We start from the raw sequence: 25,996 nt of genomic DNA, 5'->3' as shown, positions 1-25,996 counted from the left end.
AGAATCACAATGTCATCGGCGAACCTCAAAGTTTTTACTTCTTCTCCATGGATTTTAGTACCTACTCCGAATTTTTCTTTTGTTTCCTTCACTGCTTGCTCAATCTACAGATTGAATAACATCGGGGAGATACTACAACCCTGTCTCACTCTCTTCCCAACCACTGCTTCCCTTTCATGCCCCTCAACTCTTATAAGTGCCATTTGGTTTCTATACAAATTGTAAATAGGCTTTCGCTCCCTGTATTTTACCCCTGCCACCTTCATAATTTGAAAGAGAGAATTCCAGTCAACATTGTCAAAAGCTTTCTCTACGTCTACAAATGCTAGAAACGTAGATTTGCCTTTCCTTAATCTTTCTTCTAAGATAAGTCGTAGCATCAGTATTGCCTCACATGTTTCAATATTTCTACGGAATCCAAACTGATCTTCCCCGAGGTCGGCTTCTACTAGATTTTCCATTCGTCTGTAAAGAATTCGCGTTAGTATTTTGCAGCCGTGACTTACTAAACTGATAGTTTGTAATTTTCACATCTGTCAACACCTGCTTTCTTTGGGATTGGAATTATTATATTCTTCTTGAAGTTTCGCCTGTCTCATACATCTTGCTCACCGAATGGTAGAGTTTTGTCAGGACTGGCTGTCAGTAGTTCTAACGGAATGTTACCTACTCCCGGGGCCTTGTTTCGACTTAGGTCTTCCAGTGCTCTGTCAAACTCTTCACGCAGTATCATATCTCCCATTTCATCTTCATCTACATCCTCTTCCATTTCCATAATATTATCCTCAAATACATCGCCCTTGTATAGACCCTCTTTATACTCCTTCCACCTTTCTGCTTTCCCCTCTTTGCTTAGAACTGGGTTTCCATCTGAGCTTTTGATATTCGTACAAGTAGTTCTCTTTTCTCCAAAGGTCTCTTTAATTTTCCTGTAGGCAGTATCTATCTTACTCCTAGTGAGACAAGCCTCTACATCCTTACATTTGTCCTCTAGCCATCCCTGGTTAGCCATTTTGCACTTCCTGCCGATTTCATTTTTGAGACGCTTCTATCCCTTTTTGCCTGATTCATTTACTCCATTTATGTATTTTCTCCTTTCATCAATTAAATTCAATATTTCTTCTGTTACCCAAGGATTTCTACTAGCCCTCGTCTTTTTACCTACTTGATCCTCTGTTGCCTTCACTATTTCATCCCTCCAAGTTATCCATTCTTCTTCTACTGTATTTCTTTCCCCCATTCATGTCAATTGTTTCCTTATGCTCTTCCTGAAACTCTGTACAACCTCTGGTTTAGTCAGTTTATCCAGGTCCCATCTCCTTAAATTCCCACCTTTTTGCAGTTTCTTCAGTTTTGATCTACAGGTCATAACCAATAGATTGTGGTCAGAGTCCACATCTGCCCCTGGAAATGTCTTACAACTTAAAACCTGGTTCCTAAATCTCTGTCTTACCATTATATAATCTATCTGAAACCTGTCAGTATTTCCCGGCTTCTTCCATGTATACAACCTTCTTTTATGATTCTTGAACCAAGTGTTAGCTATGATTAAGTTATGCTCTGTGCAAAAAAGTAAGAATAGCATGTTCTAATAAGCTGGGACCATTTAGTTTACGGCCTGATAAATCATCGGGCGTACCGTGGAGGAAATATAGTAGACGTAATCATTTTAAGTTTGTAACGTATTCAAAACCTGAAACAAGTGCAGACATAACAAAAGTAAGAAATCTTTTTTTTTTTTAAATATTCGAACCTGCGACCGTAGCAGTCGCGCGGTTCCGGACTTTTTTTTTTCCTTTGCCTTTCGCTGGCAAGTGCTCTACCAACGTTTTTTAATTTTTTTTTCCTCTGCCAACCTTTTTTATTTTTTATATAGATGGAAAAAGGCGTCTTTCAGTTACGACAAACAAAATTAGAATGTACATCCATAGCAACAACAGAACAAGAGTTCCTTCTAAACTATGAATTTGAAACCAATAAGTGTGATGATAGATAATAAAGAAAGAAAAATGTAACCAAATCCCGCACGCCATTCCATGTGCATGGCCCATCTGCGTACAGATTCCGTGTTCCAAATTGGTACAACATTTCGCAGCGTGTGGAGCCCCATGAAGGCGGTCATCCTCTGCCTGGTACTCCCCAACTGTGAGGGGGGTTATCGAAGACACTGCGCAAGTAGTTCGCAAATAGCTGTCGGTATCGGGGTGTACACTCAAGTGTGCTATGACTGTCCTGGAGAAATTGCCAGTAATCAAGCACCATCTTCTCATCATCTCGAAAGAGGTAGTATATGGACATGCCTTTAAACCATGTGAGAGCGTGAGTCTTCGCAGGTGGGAAATAAGTATCCTCTGGACAAAGGAGGAGCCGTGGCTCAATTGTGCGAGGCGCGATGCGTAGGTAGCAGGCGAGGATCTTCTGCACTAGCAGCCATACCTCTAACGCCGATCCACATGTTAAACGGTGTTCGTCAGTATCCACGAGGTGGCAACGTGGGCAAAGGGGGGAATCCGCCATCCCAATAGCGTGCAGCCTTTGTCGTGTTACAACCTTCCCGTTCACCACCTGTTACCACGCGGCTCGTACCCGCGTGGGGAGGAACGACTTCTGGACCGCTCTCCACACTGCAGGCCATAGGGTCGTAGGGCTCTTCCTCTCGATCACATTGCGAGGGATGGACCTTAGCAGCAGCCTGTAAACGTCTCTCGCCTCGGGAGTGCGAGTGATGGGAAGGTCTGGGTGCACGTAACTATACTCAAGAATAAATGCCGAGAGGTGCGGGAGTGAGGGTGTAATGTGCGCAACCGTGACAGGTGGCAGAAGAGACGCCGGCAGCAATTCATCTAACAAACGACCCGTAAGGGAAGCTTCTTTGTGGGTCCACAATTTCATGACTGTGCACAAGTATAATGCTGTAGCCCTCGCTCGTACATTTATAAGTCCCAGTCCGCCATCAAGCCGAGGGGGGGGTGAGTGTTTCGTAGCGGACTTTGAATAGGTGTCCGGCGGTAAGGTAATATCCAAACGCTGCTTGCAGTCTGTGTGCCATCGCTGTCGATATCGGTAGGACCTGAGCCATGAGGATCATCTTAGTTGCCACGTGAAGGTTGAGGTATTCCACACGCTGTAGGAGGTCCATCCGTCGAAGTAAGTTCCGGCGAACTTCTGTGCGTATTGCCTGTAGTAATCGTGCATAGTTCATGGCAGCCGTGCGGCGCACATCCTGTGTAAATGTTATGCCCAAGAACCGGATCTTGTTAACTAGTGGGAGGGGGGCTAGAGCGTCCTCCTGTAGACCTCTCCCAATGGGCATCGCTGCCGACTTGGCCACATTCATGAGGCTGCCCGCTGCCAAACCATAGCGATTGATCCATTGTATCACCGAGCGTACCTCGTCACCAGATCGGACAAGTAATAGGTCATCAGCATATATCCTGCAGTGATAGGTGTGATCCCTCAATGACATGCCCGAGAGCCTGTTTTTCAACCCTCCGACAAGTGGTTCGAGTGCGATCGCGTAAAGGATCATGGAGAGAGGGCATCCTTGGCGAACTGACCATCGGATCGGAAAGGGACCCGCAATCCGTCCACTCACCAGTACACGGGATGCAGCTCCACGGAAAAGGCGCTGAAAGATGTCGAGAAAGGCAGGCGGGAAGCCCTTGTGGGCCATAACGGACAGAAGGAACTTGTGGTGAACTCTGTCGAAGGCGTGGTCGAAATCAATGGAGATCAGAGCAGCTCGAAGGCGATAGGATGTGGCGATGGCTATTAAATCCCTGCATTCACTGGTTGCCGTTTGCATGTTGGTCACTCCGCCCTGTGTCGTTTGCTCCATTGAGGGGAGTAGGGGCAGAACCTTCTTTATGCGGCTGGCGAGTAGTCGGGCGAAGATTTTATAGTCCAAGTTGAGCATTGTAATTGGCCTGTAGTCCTCGACCGTCCGACCTCTGGAAGGCTTGTGTATCGGTATAAGGAGACCTTCCACGAATGCAGGTGGCACGTGGGAACCGGGGGTCATCAGTTCTTGGTACATGCTGATCCATCGGGGCATCATGAGATCGCGGAAAGTACGATAAAACTCGAGCGGCAGTCCGTCTGGCCCGGGAGATTTGTTGAGTGCTCCCTTGTTAAGCGCGTCCTCGATGTCGTCTCGTGTAATCCCACCTAACAGCGTCGCCGCTGCTGCATTGCCGAGGGTGTGCGACACGTGCTGCAGTATGTCGTGATCGTCCGCTTCCTCGTCCTCTGTATTCACCTCGTCGTAAAATCGGCGATAGTGATCTGCGAAGGCTTCTGTAACCGCCGCCTGAGTCATTACGACCCTACCACCTGGCAATACGAGGTCCGTGATCAGCTGCTGTCGGCGGCTGTCGAGCACGATGTGATGCATAGAAGGGTTTTCTCCTTCCACTCGGTCTTGACGTCGCGATCGCACTACGACCCCCTCCAAACGTTTCCTCGTAAGAGACAATATTTTACCTTTAATTCGGCGGCTTTCCATTTGTCGGTTTGGAGATGGTGGTTGGCTGTCGAGTTCGCGAAGCATCGTGTAATAAAAGTCCAATGTGTGACGATGCCAAGCTGCGATATCTTTTCCGAATTGTGTTAGCACACGCCGAAGAGCTGGTTTTGCACAGTCCACCCACCATGCTAGAGTCGATGGGTGTCGGGGAAGACGACGTTCGCAATCCAGCCATGTGTTGGCGATAATCTGACGGCATTCCGGGGCTTGAAGATGTGCCACATTCAGCTTCCAGGGTCCTCGGCTGCGCTATATCCGCTGCTGTTGTAGAGTGAGTGTGCATATGAAAGCGCTATGATCGGAGAAGGCAAGCGGCCAACGTTCGGCGTCCAATACTCCCGGTGCTAGAGCTCGTGAGACATAAATGCGGTCTAGGCGACTGGCGGAGTGACTAGTAATGTATGTCGCCCGGGACGGTCACCGTGCACTGTCTCCCACGTGTCGGTGAGAAGCAGATCTCGAACCAGGAGCCGAAGTTCTTGACAAGTCGAGAAATGTGGGACTTGGTCTTTGGGGTGGAGCACACAGTTACAATCGCCGCCGAAGATATATTGCTCGAAGCGGCTGATAAAGAGGGGGGCGATATCCTCCGAGTAGAACAGCGATCGTTCGCGGCGTTGGTCAGTTCCTGATGGAGCGTAAATGTTAATGTTGCGTGTGCCCAGTGCTGTGATCGCCAGCCCCCTTCCTGACGGAAGGTAAGTCACTTCTTCGATGGCAATTCCGTCGCGCACTAGTATTGCCGTACCGCTGCCATTCCGGTCCGACGGTGACATATGTGTCACGTAACCGTAGCAAACGGGGAGGGCCGCTATATATACTTCTTGCAACAGGGCAATGTCAACATCCGCAGAACGAAGCATCTCACGCAGCAACTGGATCTTCACTGCCGTTCGTATCGTGTTGAGGTTAAGCGTGGCGATACGATAAGCTTGTTGCCGAACCGCAGGTGTTACGTTATCCATTAAGACTGGAATTACCTATGACGCTTCTGACTGTATTGACACCTCCGCATCCCCCCAAACCTCACATGCAGTCCTTTCTAGAGAGCCGGTGCCAATGCCGTGGGCCCTGTTGGCGTAACTTGCATGGTTCCGTCGTCGTCGTGGTCATCCGCCCACGTCGGGGAACTGAAAGCAAGATCGGCCTCCCTAGCTTCCTCAGGACACGGCATGGGTGCTTGCACTCCAGAAGGAGGTGGGCAGCATCTGTCCTGCATCTCGGCATCCGTTTTTGCCGCTGTAGATATATGTCGTTTGTCCTCAGTTTCATTCGATGGTGCCACACTGCAGCAAATGGCGGCTGCCTCTGTGGTAGCGTCGTCATTGAAGGTGGAATCGTCATCCTCTGGAGGCTGTGTCGCATCCCGTTCGGAAGTTGCTCTACGCCTCCGCTTCCGTCGCTTCGGAGAGCGTTGCTTCCTGGTGTGTCCTTCTGTGTCAGACGATGGCAAAGATTCACGACGTTCCGGCACAAAGGCAGCCGTAGGCACAATAAGCGAGTCTACGGCCTTGCTATCGTCATGTATGTTGTTATCCGTCGACGGGGGCGGCGGCATCGGAGTTGAATCCGTAGCTTGTGGAACGGGTGTGTCATCATCGCCCTGTATTGGAGCATGGAGACGCGACCCAACAGTGGATGTCGGCTGTCGTGGTGAAGTGGTAGCTGTCGTGAGGGCTGCTGCATAAGTCACAGGAAGCAGCGTCGGCTGCGATGGTGGGTCCGCTTCAGCCGGCGGCAGTTGAGTGATTCGACGTTGCATACAATCTGATCTGAGGTGTCCCTCCTTCCCACAACCAGAGCAGGTCTTCGGTTGCCCATCGTAGATGACGATGGCACGGCAGCCACCGATATTCAGATATGAAGGTACATGTCTTTTAAGATCTATTCGGACCTGGCGGACGCCGTTCAGCACAGGATATGTCTGGAATTGCGTCCATTTTTCCGCAATATGATCATTGACCGTGCCGTAGGCGCGCAGCGCTGTCACGACATCTTCCGCCGGTAGTTCGAAAGGAAGTTCGAAAATTCTGATCGTGCGAAGTACCTTGCCAGAATATTCGACGTGCACAGTCACCACATTGCCATCAGCATGGCAGAAACGGAGGCCCTGTTTCGTGTCCCGAAGGATCCGTTCACATGTTGCGTCGTTGATGGTCTTCACATATACGATAATACTCACAATGGACAAGTGAATGCCGAGAATGTCGGTCGCCGGGATTTTAACTTCTTCTCGTAGAAATCGTTCGACTTCGAGTGCTTTGGGCCGTGCAAATTCGTTGCGGAACGTAAATTTGAGCGTCGATTTTCTGTACTCGTGCGCCATAGTGATCTATATGCTGAGTACGGCACGCGCGAAACGGCCGAGTACTACGTAAACAACACGAGCGCTCGCTCCGCGGCAGGAACACAAACAGCGCGTCCTCACCGCAGCACAGCCAAAGGCCAACTGTACTATCTGAGCTAACCAAGCACGGCTCACGCCCGGTCCTCACAGCTTTACTTCTGCCAGTACTTCGTCTCCTACCTTCCAAACTTCACAGAAGCTCTCCTGCGAACCTTGCAGAACTAGCTTAGCTCTCCTGGAAGAAAGGATACTGCGGAGACATGGCTTAGCGAGAGCCCGTGGGATGTTTCCAGTTGGTAGAGCGCTTGCCCGCGAAAGGCAAAGGTCCCGAGTTCTAGTCTCGGTCCGGCACACAGTTTTAATCCACAAGGAAGTTTCATATCAGCGCACACTCCGCTGCAGAATGAAAATCTCATTCTGGAAACATCCCCCAGGCTGTGGCTAAGCCATGTCTCCGCAATATCCTTTCTTCCAGGAGTGCTCGATCTGCAAGGTTTGCAGGAGAGCTTCTGTAAAGTTTGGAAGGTAGGAGACGAGATACTGGCAGAAGTAAAGCTGTGAGGACGGGGCGTGGGTCGTGCTTGGGTAGCTCAGTTGGTAGAGCCCTTGCCCGGGAAAGGCAAAGGTCCCGAGTTCGAGTCACGGTCCGGCACACAGTTTTAATCTGCCAGGAACTTTCAAGAATAATATTGTTTCACAGCACAGATTGCATGACTTGGTAATGCAGCTCTGGCGGCGTGCGTGAGAGGAAGTGAGAGTGAGAAGGAAGCGTTTACAGACACAAACGGAGATATGTGCGGCGCCGCCTCGGTGGGCAGCACATCGGAAACTACACTGGTGTGCTAAACTTAAGAACGAAAGTTACTTCCACGTGATGTGTCACTGTCGAGTAACACAACTCGAAGAAACTTGGACCATACATAGAGAGAACTCCTACAGTAAACTACAGGCGCTAAATGAAGGAAATATGCAATGAGACGTAACAGAAAAGACACTTTCATTCAAAGACAGTAATTACACTAAAGTCGCCACCATTCATAATGGCCCACTAGACCTTACAAAAGACGGGACATGGTTCGGAATAGGGCGTGTGATCACCACGGACGACAGCTCTTGCCCTCCAACGTGCTGCAATTTTATTTTTATTTATTGTTCCGTGGAACCACATTAAGGAGAAGTCTCCATGGTCATGGAACGAGTCAATACATGAAATTATAACACGATTGTAGAAACAGATAAAATGAAATATAAGAAACATATTCGGGCGACAAGTCGTTAGTTTAAATAAAGAAAATCAACACTGTTTAACACTGGAATTTGCTTAATTTTTTAGCTCTTCCAGGAGCTCCTCGACAGAATAGAAGGAGTGAGCCATGAGGAAGCTCTTCAGTTTAGACTTAAAAGTGTTTGGGCTACTGCTAAGATTTTTGAGTTCTTGTGGTAGCTTATTGAAAATGGATGCAGCAGAATACTGCACTCCTTTCTGCACAAGAGTCAAGGAAGTGCATTCCACATGCAGATTTGATTTCTGCCTAGTATTAACTGAGTGAAAGCTGCTAACTCTTGGGAATAAGATAATATTGCCAACAACAAACGACATTAAAGAAAATATATACTGCGAGGGCAATGTCAGAATTCCCAGACTATTGAATAGGGGTCGACAAGAGGTTCTCGAACTTACACCACATATAGCTCGAACAGCCCGTTTTTGAGCCAAAAATACCCTTTTTGAATCAGAAGAATTACCCCAAAAAATAATACCATACGACATAAGCGTATGAAAATATGCGAAGTAGACTACTTTTCGTGTTGAAATGTCACTTATTTCAGATACTGTTCTAATGGTAAATAAAACGGCATTTAGTTTCTGAACAAGATCCTGAACATGGGCTTTCCACAACAGCTTACTATCTATCCGTACGCCTAGGAACTTGAACTGTTCCGTCTCGCTTATAACATGCCCATTCTGTCTGATTAAAATATCAGTTCTTGTTGAATTGTGAGTTAGAAACTGTAAAAACTGAGTCTTACTGTGATTTAGCATCAAATTATTTTCCACAAGCCACGAACTTATTTCATGAACTACATTATTTGATAATGTTTCAATATTACACACAAGATCCTTCACTACCAAGCTGGTGTCATCAGCAAACAGAAATATTTTTGAATCACCGGTAATACTAGAAGGCATATCATTTATATAAATAAGAAACAGCAGTGGCCCCAGCACCGACCCTTGGGGAATGCCCCATTTAACAGTGCCCCATTGGGACTGAACATCACTACCACTCTCAATATTGCGGAGGATTACCTTCTGCTTTCTGTTCTTAAAGTAGGAGGCGAACCAATTGTAAGCTACGCCCCTTACTCCATAATGTTCCAACTTCTGCAGTAATATTTTGTGGTCAACACAGTCAAAAGCCTTCGTTAAATCAAAGAAAACACCTAACGTTCGCAACTTTTTATTTAATCCGTCCAAAACCTCACAGAGAAAAGAGACTATAGCATTTTCAGTTGTTAAGCCATTTCTAAAACCAAACTGTACATTTGACAGCAAATTATGTGAATTTAAATGCTGCAGTAACCTTGTATATACAACCCTCTCGATAACTTTAGCAAACACCGATGGCATAGAAATGGGTCTATAATTGTCAACATTATCCCTGTCTCCCTTTTTATAAAGTGGCTTCACTACCGAGTACTTTAATCGGTCAGGAAACCGACCACTCCTAAGGGAAAAGTTACAGATATGCCTAAGTACTGGGCTAACATACATGCTGGCCACGAGGCTGGCAAGCTGTTGAAGACCGCTGGCTCATCGTTGATGCAATTTGAACGTGCTCCCCAGTGCATCCCACACTTGCTCCATGGGATTTAAATCGGAGGGACGGGCATAGCCGTCACTTCGTCAAACATCCTCGCGTACCAAAAGCATTGTCATTCATGAAAATGAAATCAGAACCCAATGCACCCCTGAAAAGACGCACGTGGGGGAGGGAGTACCGTGTCACAGTGACGTTGACCTTTGGGTGTACCGTGTTTAAAGATGTGGGGGTCGTGTGCCCACGCAACATCATGACTCACCACACCATAACGCCTGTATCACCAAAACGATTATGTTGGACAATGTTTCTGGGTGCGTTGCGTATTCCCATCTCCTGCCACTTCCATTGTCGAACATGATCGTTTTGGTGATTCAGGTGTTATGGCGTGGGGGTATAATGTTTCGTGGTTGTACTACCGATTTCGAGAAATGTAATTAATCCAGACTATAAATGCTTTCAATTTCCATCAGATTATCATATTTTGGACTATGACAAGTGTACTTACTGCTTATCTTTACAAACGCCTATTCCGAAACAACATCTATCAATACGGAATATTCAAGAAGAAAACAGTAGTACACAAATGATACTAATAATTAACTGAGATTCACTTTTCTAGATTTTGCTATTACATTAGGATAAATGAAATACTGGCAGGCTTGCAAGTCAACAACTTGCATCGACTACTGTGTGTGCTATTGCGTGAATTGCTTAACACACTACCATCTTCCTCGCCGTGGCTCAAATGGTTCAAAAGGCTCTAAGCACTATGGGACTTAACATCTGAGGTTATCAGTCCGCTAGACTTCGAACTACTTAAACCTGACTGACCTAAGGACATCACACACATCCATGCCCGAGGCAGGATTCGTACCTGCGACCGTAGCAGCAGCGCGGTTCCGCACTGAGGCGCCTAGAACCGCTCGGCCACAGCGGCCGGCCGCCGTAGCTCCTTCGAGCATTGTGACGTCCTGGTTGAACTGAGTAAGGCGTCTACAGCCAGTTGCACTCTTATATCTCTCCCCTAACGTTGCGGAAAATTCGTTTTCGTGTTTCCTTACATTTTTCTTCATCTCGCCAGTCAAATTATTCTTAGCAATGTTTGTTATTCTTCTGTAATACCCCCCTTCTGCAGTCTAAAATACACACACCTTCCCAGAACGTTCCTTCTAAATGCACTCTAGAATAATAGTTATTGCTCTAGAAATATGGAAAGTGGGTCACCATCCTGACCTACAGTCGAACACAGCGACATTCTATTCCACACCTATAATGAGATGGTTAGGTTTATTCCCAGTCTCAGTGTGTGGTGAGATGCTTTCCCCAGTTCCCCTTGCCGTTAGGCATGCCTTGTGCGCTGACAGATGCATATACACACTTCTTTAAGCATTGTACAGAAAGCTGTGCACTATTCAGTAGGTTTCACTTTCCACAACTACATAAAAACCAGTGAAAAGCCCCAAGTATTCATATCCAAATTCAAAGGTTTACTTCAGGCTCACACCATCCATTCTGAACAGGAGTTTCTCGCAATATAACTTTTCTCTGCAATGCATTACGTAATCACAAACTGTCTCATAATGAGCAGGTTACCCTCCATTCAGAAGGCTGTTGTACTCAGCGACTATTATGTTGACTTGTAAATTATAGATTGCAGCGATCAGTCATCCTTTTTAAAATATTATTGTGCAGTTCTAGATTTCGGCTAGAAGCTAGCATTTCTCAATGCACTATTATTTTCGCTCAATGCATGTAATCCCTGTTGGTCGGGCTTCATCCACAGTTCATTGAACACATATATTGTTCATTAAATATATTTATAGTTCATTGAATGAATTATATATATATATATATATATATATATATATATATATATATATATATATATATATATGTTGTTGTTGTTGTGGTCTTCAGTCCTGAGACTGGTTTGATGCAGCTCTCCATGCTACTCTATTCTGTGCAAGCATCTTCATCTCCCAGTACCTACTGCAACCGATATCCTTCTGAATCTGCTTAGTGTATTCATCTCTTGGTCTCCCTCTACGATTTTTACCCTCCACGCTGCCCTCCAATACTAAATTTGTGATCCCTTGATGTCTCAACACATGTCCTACCAACCGATCCCTTCTTCTGATCAAGTTGTGCCACAAACTCCTCTTCTCCCCAATCCTATTCAATACTTCCTCATTAGTTATGTGATCTACCCGTCTAATCGTCAGCATTCTTCTGCAGCACCACATTTCAAAAGCTTCTATTCTCTTCTTGTCCAAACTATTTATCGTCCATGTTTCTCTTCCATACATGGCTACACTCCATACAAATACTTTCAGAAATGACTTCCTGACACTTAAATCTATACTCGATGTTAACAAATTTCTCTTCTTCAGAAACGCTTTCCTTGCCTATGCCAGTCTACATTTTATATCCTCCCTACATCGACCATCATCAGTTATCTTGCTCCCCAAATAGCAAAGTTCCTTTACTACTTTACGTGTCTCATTTCCTAATCTAATTCCCTACGCATCACACGATTTAATTCGACTACATTCCATTATCCTCGATTTGCTTTTGTTGATATTCATCTTATACCCTCCTTTCAAGACACTATCCATTCCATTCAACTGTTCTTGCAAGTCCTTTGCTGTCTCTGAAAGAATTACAATGTCATCGGCGAACCTCAAAGTATTTATTTCTTCTCCATGGATTATAATACCTACTCCGAATTTTTCTTTTGTTTCCTTCACTGCTTGCTCAATATACAGATTGAATAACATCGGGGAGAGAATACAACCCTGTCTCACTCCCTTCCCAACCACTGCTTCCCTTTCATGCCCCTCGACTCTTATAACTGCCATCTGGTATCTGTACAAATTGTAAATAGCCTTTCGCTCCCTGTATTTTACCCCTGCCACCTTCAGAATTTGAAAGAGCATATTCCAGTCAACATTGTCAATAGCTTTCTCTAAGTCTTCAAATGCTAGAAACGTAGGTTTGCCTTTCCTTAATCTAGGTTCTAAGATAAGTCTTAGGGTCAGTATTGCCTCACGTGTCCCAACATTTCTACGACATCCAAACTGATCTTCCCCGAGGTCGGCTTCTACTAGTTTTTCCATTCGTCTGTAAAGAATCCGCGTTAGTATTTTGTAGCCGTGACTTATTAAACTGATAGTTCGGTAATTTTCACATCTGTCAACACCTGCTTTCTTTGGAATTGGAATTATTATATTCTTCTTGAAGTGTGAGGGTATTTCGCCTGTTTCATACATCTTGCTCACCAGATGGTAGAGTTTCATCAGGACTCTCCCAAGGCCGTCAGTAGTTCTAATGGAATGTTGTCTACTCCCGGGGCCTTGTTTCGACTCAGGTCTCTCAGTGCTCTGTCAAACTCTTCACGCAGTATCGTATCTCCCATTTCATCTTCATCTACATCCTCTTTCATTTCCATAATATTGTCCTCAAGTACCTCGCCCTTGTATAGACCCTCTATAAACTCCTTCCACCTTTCTGCTTTCCCTTCTTTGCTTAGAACTGGGTTTCCATCTGAGCTCTTGATATTCATACAAGTGGTTCTCTTCTCTCCAAATGTCTCTTTAATTTTCCTGTAGGCAGTATCTATCTTACCCCTAGTGAGATAAGCCTCTACAGCCTTACATTTGTCCTCTAGCCATCCCTGCTTAGCCATTTTGCACTTCCTGTCGATCTCATTTTTGAGACGTTTGTATTCCCTTTTGCCTGCTTCATTTACTGCATTTTTATATTTTCTGCTTTCATCAATTAAATTCAGTATTTCTTCTGTCACCCAAGGATTTCTACTAGCCCTCGTCCTTGTACCTACTTTATCCTCTGCTGCCTTCACTACTTCATCCCTCAAAGCTACCCATTCTTCTTCTACTGTATTTCTTTCCCCCATTCATGTCAATTGCTCCCTTATGCTCTCCCTGAAACTCTGTACAACCTCTGGTTTAGTCAGTTTATCCAGGTCCCATCTCCTTAAATTCCTACCTTTTTGCAGTTTCTTCAGTTTTAATCTACAGGTCATAACCAATAGATTGTGGTCAGAGTCCACATCTGCCCCTGGAAATGTCGTACAATTTAAAACCTGGTTCCTAAATCTCTGTCTTACCATTATATAATCTATCTGAAACCTGTCAGTACCTCCAGGCTACTTCCATGTATACAACCTTCTTTCATGATTCTTGAGCAAAGTGTTAGCTATGATTAAGTTGTGCTCTGTGCAAAATTCTACCAGGCGGCTTCCTCTTTCATTTCTTACCCCCAATCCATATTCACCTACTACGTTTCCTTCTCTCCCTTTTCCTACTGCCGAATTCCAGTCACCCATGACTATTAAATTTTCGTCTCCCTTCACAATCTGAATAATTTCTTTTATTTCATCATACATTTCTTCAATTTCTTTGTCATCTGCAGAGCTAGTTGGCATATAAACTTGTACTACTGTAGTAGGCGTGGGCTTCGTATCTATCTTGGCCACAATAATGCGTTCACTATGCTGTTTGTAGTATCCTATCCGCATTCCTATTTTTTATTCATTATTAAACCTACTCCTGCATTACCCCTATTTGATTTTGTGTTTATAACCCTGTAGTCACCTGACCAGAAGTCTTGTTCCTCCTTCCACCGAACTTCACTAATTCCCACTATATCTAACTTTAACCTATCCATTTCCCTTTTTAATTTTTCTAACCTACCTGCCCGATTAAGGGATCTGACATTCCACGCTCCGATCCGTAGAACGCCAGTTTTCTTTCTCCTGATAACGACGTTCTCTTGTGTAGTCCCCGCCCGGAGATCCGAATGGGGGACTATTTTACCTCCTGAATATTTTACCCAAGAGGACGCCATCATCATTTAACCATACAGTAAAGCTGCATGCCCTCGGGAAAAATTGTTGAGTCACCTAACGTTACCGCTGGATGTATTTCGTAAACCACATCAAATACTGACGAACCGATTCCACAAACCGAACGTGAGGAGAGGGGCTAGTGTAATTGTTTAATACAAACCATACAAAAATGCACGGAAGTATGTTTTTTAACACAAACCTACGTTTTTTAAAATGGAACCACGTTAGTTTTGTTAGCACATCTGAACATATAAATAAATACGTAATCAGTGCCGTTTGTTGCATTGTAAAATTTTAATTACATCCGGAGATATTGTTCAGTTGCGTGTTGTAACAAACACGGGCCACGGTCGGCGAGCAGCATCTGCAGGGACATGTTTACGATGACGACCGTGTTTACGAGTGTGGCTGTAGTGCACTGTTGTGGTTTGGTCTAGCTGTCGCAGTGTCCGCATGTAGCGCTTGCTGCTATTGTTATTCTGCATTCGTCTCCGCACGCAGACCAACTGTAGTACACCGTGTTACCAGACGTCTGTGATAGTGTAGTGTTGTAGGAACTGTGACCATGGTGTATTCGAAATCTGAAAAGGCGGAGATGATACTCATCTATGGCGAGTGTCGACGCAATGCAGCTGAAGCCTGCAGGGTGTATGCAGAACGGTACCCACACAGAGAGCATCCAACGTGCCGCACATTGCAAAACATCTACCGCCAATTGTATGCAACAGGTATGGTCGTAGCACGCAAACGGGTCCATAACAGGCCCGTCACAGGAGAAGCGGGTGCAGTTGGTGTGTTAGCTGCTGTTCCCATGAACCCACACATGAGTACACGGGACATTGCAGGAGCCGGTGGACTGAGTCAAAGTAGTGTCATGCGCATACTGCATCGTCACCGCTTTCACCCGTTTCATGTGTCGCTACATCAGCAATTACATGGGGATGACTTTAATCATCGAGTGCAATTCTGTCAATGGGCATTAACAGAGAATGCGTTGCAGTTCTACCTGTTTATCGACGAAGCGGGTTTCACAAACCACGGGGCAGTGAATCTACGGAAGATGCATTACTGGTCCGTGGACAATCCTCGCTGGCTCAGACAGGTAGAGCGACAGCGACCGTGGACTGTAAATGTATGGTGCGGAAACATTGGCGACCACCTCTTTGGTCCTCACTTCATTGCAGGGGACCAAACAGCTGCAACATACACCGCGTTTCTACAGAATGATCTGCCAACGTTGCTCGAAAATGTCCCACTGGAAACGCGTCGACGTATGTGGTATCAGCATTATGGTGCACCTGCACATTCCGCAATTAGCATTAGGCTGACCCTTGACAGGATTTTCGACTGGAGTTTCATAGGACGTGGACGACGCATAAATTGGCTGGTCCGTTCTCCTGATCTTACACCTCCTGACTTCTTTCTGTGGGGTACGTTAAAGGAGAATGTGTACCGTGATGTGCCTACAACCCCAGAGGATATGAAACAACGTATTGTGGCAGCCTGCGGCGACATTACACCAGATGTACTGCGGCGTGTACGACATTCATTACGCCAGAGATTCCAATTGTATGCAGCAAATGATGGCCACCACATTGAATATCTATTGGCCTGACATGTCGGGACACACTCTATTCCACTCCGTAATTGAAAACGGAAACCACGTGTGTACGTGTACCTCACCCCTCATGGTAATGTACATGTGCGTCAGTGAAAAAGACCAATAAAAAGGTGTTAGCATGTGGACGTAATGTGCTGTACCTAAGGTCCATCACCGTTTCCTTTGGATCCCCACGTAATTCGGTGCTCTCCGATACACACGATCGAACAGCGGAGGAGTGGTACTCAAGCGTCAACTTTAGGTTACAGTATCTCCGGATGTAATTAACATCTTACAATGCATCAAACGGCACTGATTACGTATTTGTTTATATGTTCAGATGTGCTAACAAACCGAACGGGGTTCCATTTAAAAAACGTAGGTTTGTGTTGAAAAACATACTTCCGTGCATTTTTTTATGGTTTGTATTAACCAATTACACTAGCCCCTCTCCTCACGTTCGCTCTGTGGAATCGATTCGTCAGTATTTGATTTGGTTTACGAAATATATTCAGCGGTAATGTTAGGTGACTCACCCTGTATATATATATATATATATATATATATATATATATATATATATATATATATATATATATAATTATATATATATATATAATTTATTTATCGCGAATGGACCCAGAAGGATCACGCAAAGCTTTCTGACGTCGTTTCTTCCATACTTCTTTCATTCGTTCTCCATGTTTTCTTTTTCTTTCTTCTGTCCATTTTGTTCCTGGTCTCTTTAGTGCTTCCTTCTCCGGCAATACATTCCACTTTTCCACCTTATTTCTAAACGTTTTTCTATCTTTGACATCTTTAAGTTCAATATTTGCTTTTTGTAAATCTAATTTTACTTGGCTAATCCATGATTTGACTTTTTCTATGTAAGTGAGAATTCTGTTGGTGAGTCGTGTGGGGGGAAGTCTAGTGACATGTCCATAAAATTTTAATCTTCGCCTTCTTATGTCTGCTGCCAGGTTTGATATAGTTTCTGTGGTTCTTCTTGATTGTATCCGGTATCCTTCTTCTGTTAATTTTGGACCTAAAATCTTTCTCATAATTTTTCGTTCTTCTTTTAGTATTTTTTCTAAATCACATTTTGTGTGGAGTGTGAGCGTTTCACTAGCATATAGTGCTGCTGGCTTAATTACTGCGCAGTAGTGTCTGATTTTTGTGTTCGAGGAGATGCATTTTTTATTGTATATTTCATGTGTCATACCATATGCTCTCTTCATTTTCTGTTGTCTGATCTTCTGTGCAACTTTCTCTCCTCCGGTTGGCTCCAAAATTTCACCTAGGAATTTAAAATGTTTTACTCTATTTATTTTTCCATATTTTGTGTTCAAACTGTGTATATGGAATTTCGTACAGAAAAATTCTGTCTTTTGAAACGAAATTTGTAAACCTACTTTATCCGCGCATTCCTTAAGGATCTCTATTTGTTTGGTGGCGATTTCTTCATCATCTGCAAGTATGGCCAAGTCGTCCGCGAATGCTAAACAAGATATCTCCACGTTGTCTTTGGTTCTACCAAGATGGACTGGTTTCCAGTAGGATTTATTTTTTAATTCTTTTTCCCATTCCTTAATGACTTTATCCAGGACTATATTAAACAAAAGTGGAGATAGCCCGTCACCTTGACGTACTCCAGTTTTTATGAGAAAAGGTTCAGAGATTTCTCCCCTGAATTTAACTTTAGATACAGTGTCTGTCAGTGATTCTTTGATAAGCCTTAGTGTTTTGGAGTCAAGTCCAAGTTCCTCTAAAATGTTAAACAAAGATTGCCGGTCAATTGAGTCATAGGCTTTCTTAAAATCTACAAATGTACAAATTATGGGGGCATTTCTAATTGCTTTGTGTTTTAATATTGTCTTTAAATTAAATATTTGTTCTATGCATGAGCGACCGGGGCGGAAGCCTGCTTGATAATCACCAATTTGGCATTCCAGCTGCTCTTGTGTTCTTTTCAGCAGGCATGTTGAGAGAATTTTGTAGGTGACTTGTAAAAGTGAGATTCCCCTGTAGTTATTGACATTTGTTCTGTCTCCTTTTTTATGTAACGGGTGAATAAGGGCACATTTCCACTCCTCTGGTAATTTTTCTGTTTCCCATATTTTTGTTATTATTTTTGTGAGCTCTTGCAACGTCTTTGGTCCTAGGTTTTTTAATAGCTCTGCAACAATGCCATCTTCGCCAGATGTTCTATTATTTTTTAAGTTTTTAATGTGACATTTGATTTCTTCCTGTGTTGGTGGTAATGAATCCGGTTGAGCGTTGGCACAGATTTCTTTGGGAAACCTTAAACTAGGTTCTGGGCAATTTAGTAGGTTAGAAAAATATTGAGCCAATACTTGACAGTTTTCCTGGTTTGTTAGGGCTAATTTACCATCTGGTTTTCTGAAACATAAATTTTGAGGGATATATCCTCGTATTTTATCTGCGAAAGTTCTGTAGAAGTCTCTTGTATTATAGTTTTGGAAATTTTCTTCTATGGCATCCAGTTGTGCCTTTGTGTACTTCCTTTTTGCTTGCCTAGTAGATTTTGAAACCTGTTTTCTAACCTCGTTAAATAAATGTAGACTTTCTTGTGATTTTTTACTGTTATATTCTTGAAATGCCTTTTTTCTCCTTTCCAATGCATTTTCACAGTCTGAATCCCACCAAGGGTGTTTGAATATCTTTTTCAAGGGAATAGTTTCCTTAGCTATTCGCGTGATTTTAGAATGAAATTCTTCCCATGTGTTTGCCTTTTCCTTCTCCCATTCTTCTTTTACTTAAGATTCTTTAATCTTCTTGGTGTCATATTTCTGTATTTCTGTTTTCTTCTGATGACTTCTTCGTGCTGTATATATATATATATATATATATATATATATATATATATATATATATATATATAATTATTGAATGAACTATATATGTTCAATGAACTGTGGGTGAAACCCGACCAACAGGGATTACATGCATTGAGCAAAAATAATAGTGCATTGAGAACGGCTAGCTTCTAGCCGAAACCTAGATCTGCACAATAAAATTTAACGAAGGACGACTGATCGCTATAATCTACAGGGTGTTACAAAAAGGTACGGCCAAACTTTCAGGAAACATTCCTCACACACAAATAAAGAAAAGATGTTATGTGGACATGTGCCCGGAAACGCTTAGTTTCCATGTTAGAGCTCATTTTAGTTTCGTCCACCTACGCTCAATGGAGCACGTTATCATGATTTCGTACGGGATACTCTACCTGTGCTGCTAGAACATGTGCCTTTACAAGTACGACACAACATGTGGTTCATGCACGATGGAGCTCCTGCACATTTCAGTCGAAGTGTTTGTACGCTTCTCAACAACAGGTTCGGTGACCGACGGATTGGTAGAGGCGGACCAATTCCATGGCCTCCACGCTCTCCTGACCTCAACCCTCTTGACTTTCATTTATGGGGGCATTTGAAAGCTCTTGTCTACGCAACGCCGGTACCAAATGCAGAGACTCTTCGTGCTCGTATTGTGGACGGCTGTGATACAATACGCCATTCTGCAGGGCTGCATCAGCGCATCAGGGATTCCATGCGACGGAGGGTGGATGCATGTATCCTCGCTAACGGAAGACATTTTGAACATTTCCTGTAACAAAGTGTTTGAAGTCACGCTGGTACGTTCTGTTGCTGTGTGTTTCCATTTTATGATTAATGTGATTTGAAGAGAAGTAATAGCCGGCCGAAGTGGCCGCGCGGTTCTAGCGCTGCAGTCTGGAACCGCGAGACCGCTACGGTCGCAGGTTCGAATCCTGCCTCGGGCATGGATGTGTGTGGTGTCCTTAGGTTAGTTAGGTTTAACTAGTTCTAAGTTCTAGGGGACTAATGACCTCAGCAGTTGAGTCCCATAGTGCTCAGAGCCAAGAGAAGTAATAAAATGAGCTCTAACATGGAAAGTAAGCGTTTCCGGACACATGTCCACATAAAATATTTTCTTTCTTTGTGTGTGAGGAATGTTTCCTGAAAGTTTGGCCGTACCTTTTTGTAACGCCCTGTATAATTTACATGTCTCATAATGTTTTTCGCGTTTTATTATAGTTAGCTTGAAAATCAGGTTAACAAATACTGTCATGGCCATATAACCGTAGTCTTTCTCCGTCAGCGACATGTTTCGGTGATATCCAGGAGTTACACACCAAACTAACAAGGTATTTTAATTATATACTTGGTTTGTAAACAAAACCACCTTTTCCTGGTGCCACTTAATTAATTTCTCGCAGATACATGTCGCCTTTTTCTTGTTCTAAGGCATCATCTTGCTGCGGAAGATGGCCACGCAAACAAATTTGTTACCTTAATTATGAATTAATTAAAAACAGTAACGGTCAGTCGACATGACGTAATTCCCGGCAATTCTCAGGGTGCGGACTCAGACAGAGAAGTGGCGGCATTCCTGTGGTGTCCAGCCGGGTACCTGGCTGCTGCCCGCGGCCGCGGCCGTTGCCCTGCCCGTGACGTCACTCCGCAGGCCAGTGTCCGCCCGGCCGTGCCTTTGATGTGTGCCGCCAGCGGGTCGCCGCAGGAACTCCGGACCCTGCCACGGGCTTGTGGGCAGACCGCCGACGCGAAATTAAAGTCGCCTGCCGTCCTCTGGCACACGAGAACGCTGTTGTCCTGTCCCGTCGTGTCACCCGGCGGCGCAGATGCTAAACAAGGCTGGCGTAATGCGAGGGGTCTCACACACTGAGGGTTCCGTACAAAAATAGTAATATACATAGATCATCCATACTGTGTATCGAGAATCGCAACGAATTTTGCATCTTGTCGACATCGACATTGGCAAGATATTGGTCCCGAGAATTCCAAGACCGTATCGATATCTCTACATTTGTTCCTCAGACTAATCGGGACGCAGAGAAAGAAACTACACTCCTGGAAATTGAAATAAGAACACCGTGAATTCATTGTCCCAGGAAGGGGAAACTTTATTGACACATTCCTGGGGTCAGATACATCACATGATCACACTGACAGAACCACAGGCACATAGACACAGGCAACAGAGCATGCACAATGTCGGCACTAGTACAGTGTATATCCACCTTTCGCAGCAATGCAGGCTGCTATTCTCCCATGGAGACGATCGTAGAGATGCTGGATGTAGTCCTGTGGAACGGCTTGCCATGCCATTTCCACCTGGCGCCTCAGTTGGACCAGCGTTCGTGCTGGACGTGCAGACCGCGTGAGACGACGCTTCATCCAGTCCCAAACATGCTCAATGGGGGACAGATCCGGAGATCCTGCTGGCCAGGGTAGTTGACTTACACCTTCTAGAGCACGTTGGGTGGCACGGGATACATGCGGACGTGCATTGTCCTGTTGGAACAGCAAGTTCCCTTGCCGGTCTAGGAATGGTAGAACGATGGGTTCGATGACGGTTTGGATGTACCGTGCACTATTCAGTGTCCCCTCGACGATCACCAGTGGTGTACGGCCAGTGTAGGAGTTCGCTCCCCACACCATGATGCCGGGTGTTGGCCCTGTGTGCCTCGGTCGTATGCAGTCCTGATTGTGGCGCTCACCTGCACGGCGCCAAACACGCATACGACCATCATTGGCACCAAGGCAGAAGCGACTCTCATCGCTGAAGACGACACGTCTCCATTCGTCCCTCCATTCACGCCTGTCGCGACACCACTGGAGGCGGGCTGCACGATGTTGGGGCGTGAGCGGAAGACGGCCTAACGGTGTGCGGGACCGTAGCCCAGCTTCATGGAGACGGTTGCGAATGGTCCTCGCCGATACCCCAGGAGCAACAGTGTCCCTAATTTGCTGGGGAGTGGCGGTGCGGTCCCCTACGGCACTGCGTAGGATCCTACGGTCTTGGCGTGCATCCGTGCGTCGCTGCGGTCCGGTCCCAGGTCGACGGGCACGTGCACCTTCCGCCGACCACTGGCGACAACATCGATGTACTGTGGTGACCTCACGCCCCACGTGTTGAGCAATTCGGCGGTACGTCCACCCGGCCTCCCGCATGCCCACTATACGCCCTCGCTCAAAGTCCGTCAACTGCACATACGGTTCACGTCCACGCTGTCGCGGCATGCTACCAGTGTTAAAGACTGCGATGGAGCTCCGTATGCCACGGCAAACTGGCTGACACTGACGGCGGCGGTGCACAAATGCTGCGCAGCTAGCGCCATTCGACGGCCAACACCGCGGTTCCTGGTGTGTCCGCTGTGCCGTGCGTGTGATCATTGCTTGTACAGCCCTCTCACAGTGTCCGGAGCAAGTATGGTGGGTCTGACACACCGGTGTCAATGTGTTCTTTTTTCCATTTCCAGGAGTGTATATAAATGACCTAGTAGATAGTGTCGGAAGTTCCATGCGGCTTTTCGCGGATAATGCTGTAGTATACAGAGAAGTTGCCGCATTAGAATGCAGGAAGATCTGCAGCAGATAGGAACTTGGTGCAAGGAGTGGCAACTGACCCTGAACATAGACAAATGTTATGTATTGTGAATACATAGAAAGAAGGATCCTTTATTGTTTGATTATATGATAGTGGAACAAACACTGGTAGCAGTTACTTCTGCAAAATATCTGGGAGTATGCGTACGGAACGATATGAAGTGGAATGATCATATAAAATTAATTGTTGGTAAGGCGGCTGCCAGGTTGAGATTCATTGGGAGAGTCCTTAGAAAATGTAGTCCATCAACAAAGGTGGTGGCTTACAAAACACTCGTTCGACCTATACTTGAGTATTGCTCATCAGTGTGGGATCCGTACCAGATCGGGTTGACGGAGGAGATAGAGAAGATCCAAAGAAGAGCGACGCGTTTCGTCACAGGGTTATTTGGTAAGCGTGATAGCGTTACGGAGATGTTTAGAAAACTCAAGTGGCAGACTCTGGAAGAGAGGCGCTCTGCATCGCGGTGTAGCTTGCTGTCCAGGTTCAAATGGTTCAAATGGCTCTGAGCGCTATGGGACTGCTGAGGTCATAAGTCCCCTAGAACTTAGAACTACTTAAACCTAACTAACCTAAGGACAACACACACATCCATGCCCGAGGCAGGATTCGAACCTGCGACCGTACCTGTCGCGCGGTTCCAGACTGTAGCGCCAGAACCGCTCGGCCACCAGCGGCCGGCTGTCCAGGTTTCGAGAGGGCGCATTTCTGGAAGAGGTATCGAATATATTGCTTCCCCCTACTTATAACTCCTGAGGAGATCACGAATGTAAAATTAGAGAGATTCGAGCGCGTACGGAGGCTTTCCGGCAGTCACTCTTCCCGCCAACCATACGCGACTGGAACAGGAAAGGGAGGTAACGACAGTGATACGTAAAGTAACCTCCGCCACACACCGTTGGGTGGCTTGCAGAGTATAAATGGAGATGGAGATGAACAGTGACATTAGAACAGTTCCCGCAGTATTTGTACCGAGTAAGAAACAAAATTTCACAGCTGCACGTTCTTCACTTAAACTTTCCATCATGATAAACGAACCAAGAACAAACCAACGCAAGCAGACAATCACTGCAAATGAACAGAACAAACCAGTTCGACAACACAGGTGGCACTAAAATGGCAATGAGTTGCGCTATACACGTCTAGCGGCAGAAATGCTCACTACACAAGTCCGCCCACGGCACTGTTATTCCGTCTTTTTTTTTTCTGTACCCCCTCGTACAACAGTTTTGTGCGCCAATTTCTTCAGAGGAGAGGATTCAACGGCTTCATGACACTCTTCTCCACTGAAGCAGTGCATGCATCCAGGTCAGAGGGGGATGGAACGGTATACTGATAAGTGGACTCACACTGCCAAGTTTTTTTGTAAATCCTACTCGACCTAGTAATCAACTTTCTGTAGCCGTGTAGTTTCAGTTTGTTTTCTCCTCTTCTTCTGCGTGCTTCTCTGTTTTTGTCAAGCAGCGTATATTTGGCTCGCTGACAAAGTGGTAAGATAAGGATCGTTATAGCCTAGTAATCACATTAAGCGTGCACAAGTGGGAGGCTAGATGGCCCATTCCCAAAACCGCCAATACTTCGGCTGTAAGTACTAGTCATGCATGTCATCCAAGGAGGGAGGGTATGTTCTTCATACTGACACTGCGAGACAGGGGCTTACAGATTCGTTCCTGGATCACCATAATTGATGATCGGCTACTGGCCATCAATTGAAGCTCACGCAGAATGATTCGCACCTGTCGCAGATGTTCTTGAGTCTCCCATTTGTTGCAGGTGGTGGCACGAGTCCGGAACACCTGTGGGCTCGTCAGGACGTGTGTGGGCGTCTCAGGAGGCGCTGCACATCATGGGGGCGCGCCCGGAGGACGCCGGCAGGTGGGAGTGCCGAGTAAACAACGCCTTCGGCGAGCAGCGGGTGCACGCCTCGCTGCAAGTCACAGCGCCGCTGCAAGTACACGTCACGCCACACCTGCTGGTAAGTCCACCTCGAGATGGCTAAGAGCGAATAGCTGCGCGAAGATGATTCTGCCACGAATGCTCCCGTCATTTCTCACGACTATATTGACATGATAAGAACACAGTGAGGCGTAGCGCCTTTGCCCCCCCCCCCCCCCCCCCAAATTCTATAAGTCCCTCCAGATCCTTGAGCGTCATGCACTCCGCCTCGCCTTCCGTATACGCCTCCCGTCCCCCACGCCTCATTCCTTTCCCCCATCTGCTCCTATTCCTCGAACATATCCGCATCCTCTACACCTCCCGCCGTCTTGAACCCCTTCACCCCCTGGTTGCTCCTCTCCCATCCCCGCCCCCTGCCACGTCTTTACCGTTGCGTCCCCCCTACCCTCCATCTCTACACCCTACATCTCCTTTCCCAAGGTGGCTTCCATCAACTCCCCCTCCCGGACGATGCCCTCTCTCCCTCCATTTACCCCTCCTATCAACTCTGATCCTCACTCCCCCTCCTTTCCTCTGTCCTTTCCCTGGGCTCCCTCTTCCCCCCTTCCGTCCTGTTTTCTCCCCACTAAACCTCTCCCTACATCCCTTCTCCCCCCCCCCCCAAGTCCTTTTGTATTCCCCTCCTCTGCCTACCTCACTCCCTGTCGCGTCTGCCCTCCACCCCTCTTAGGGGTCCTCATCCTCCATCAGCTCCTTTCCCGGTTCCCCCCTTCGCTTTTACTCTCCTTTCCCCCCTTTTTTGTTTTCCCATCATCTGTCCAGTTTCCCCACACCTGCTCTCGGCTGTGGTATGTCACATTTGCCAACTTTTTAGTGCAGTGTTCCAGTGACTATTCAGTGTTGTTCGTCTTTCTCGTGTTGCGAACAGAAACCATGCTGTCGCTAGGTGTGAATTTTATGTCTTTTGCGAACAGAATCCAGACTGTCGCTGTGTTTTTTAATTGTCTGTCTATTGTTTTACCTGCCTGCTTCGTATGTATTTTATTAGCATCATCATCCCTCTGTTCTTTGTTTTAAGTTCCACGATTTCTTTTCGCCATGTTACTCTTTAAGACACCGATTTTATCGCCTGTTTTTATTATTTATTCTCTTCATCTTTCTCACAAAGTCTGTAGGCTGAAGAGCGGCATACTAAGCTGCTGCCAGCCCGCCCCCCTTCGGGGGGGGATTGAAATTCAATAAAGAAAAAAAAAAAAAACGTAGCTCCTTCGCATCGCTTCTGTCACTCGTTATGACGACATCGTTATAGGCATGAGTCATCGACAGATGTCACCAGCTGATATGGACCTGAGTTACAGAGCTGCATGTAGTTGTACTAGTAGGCGGCAGAGGTCAGCAGTTTACAGACAGTGCTAGCAGTCGTAGTCAAAACAATGTTGTAAAGTTATGTTTGATTAATTTTTAATGTATTTGTATAATTATA

At 45.7% G+C, this 25,996-nt stretch overlaps 1 protein-coding gene across 1 annotated transcript in view; it reads left to right on the top strand.

The window, feature by feature from the left end:
• Positions 1-25,996, top strand: part of LOC126263057 (Down syndrome cell adhesion molecule-like protein Dscam2) — a 551,657-nt gene that overhangs the window by 144,997 nt on the left and 380,664 nt on the right. The window contains exon 6 of the mRNA XM_049960035.1: positions 24,404-24,592. Coding sequence (XP_049815992.1) covers positions 24,404-24,592 — 189 coding nt within the window. The remainder of the gene's footprint in view (positions 1-24,403; positions 24,593-25,996) is intronic.

This window comes from Schistocerca nitens, chromosome 1 (genome assembly GCF_023898315.1).
Source record: "Schistocerca nitens isolate TAMUIC-IGC-003100 chromosome 1, iqSchNite1.1, whole genome shotgun sequence".
NCBI classification, from domain to species: domain Eukaryota; kingdom Metazoa; phylum Arthropoda; class Insecta; order Orthoptera; family Acrididae; genus Schistocerca; species Schistocerca nitens.
This window is presented reverse-complemented; position numbering and strand designations above follow the sequence as displayed.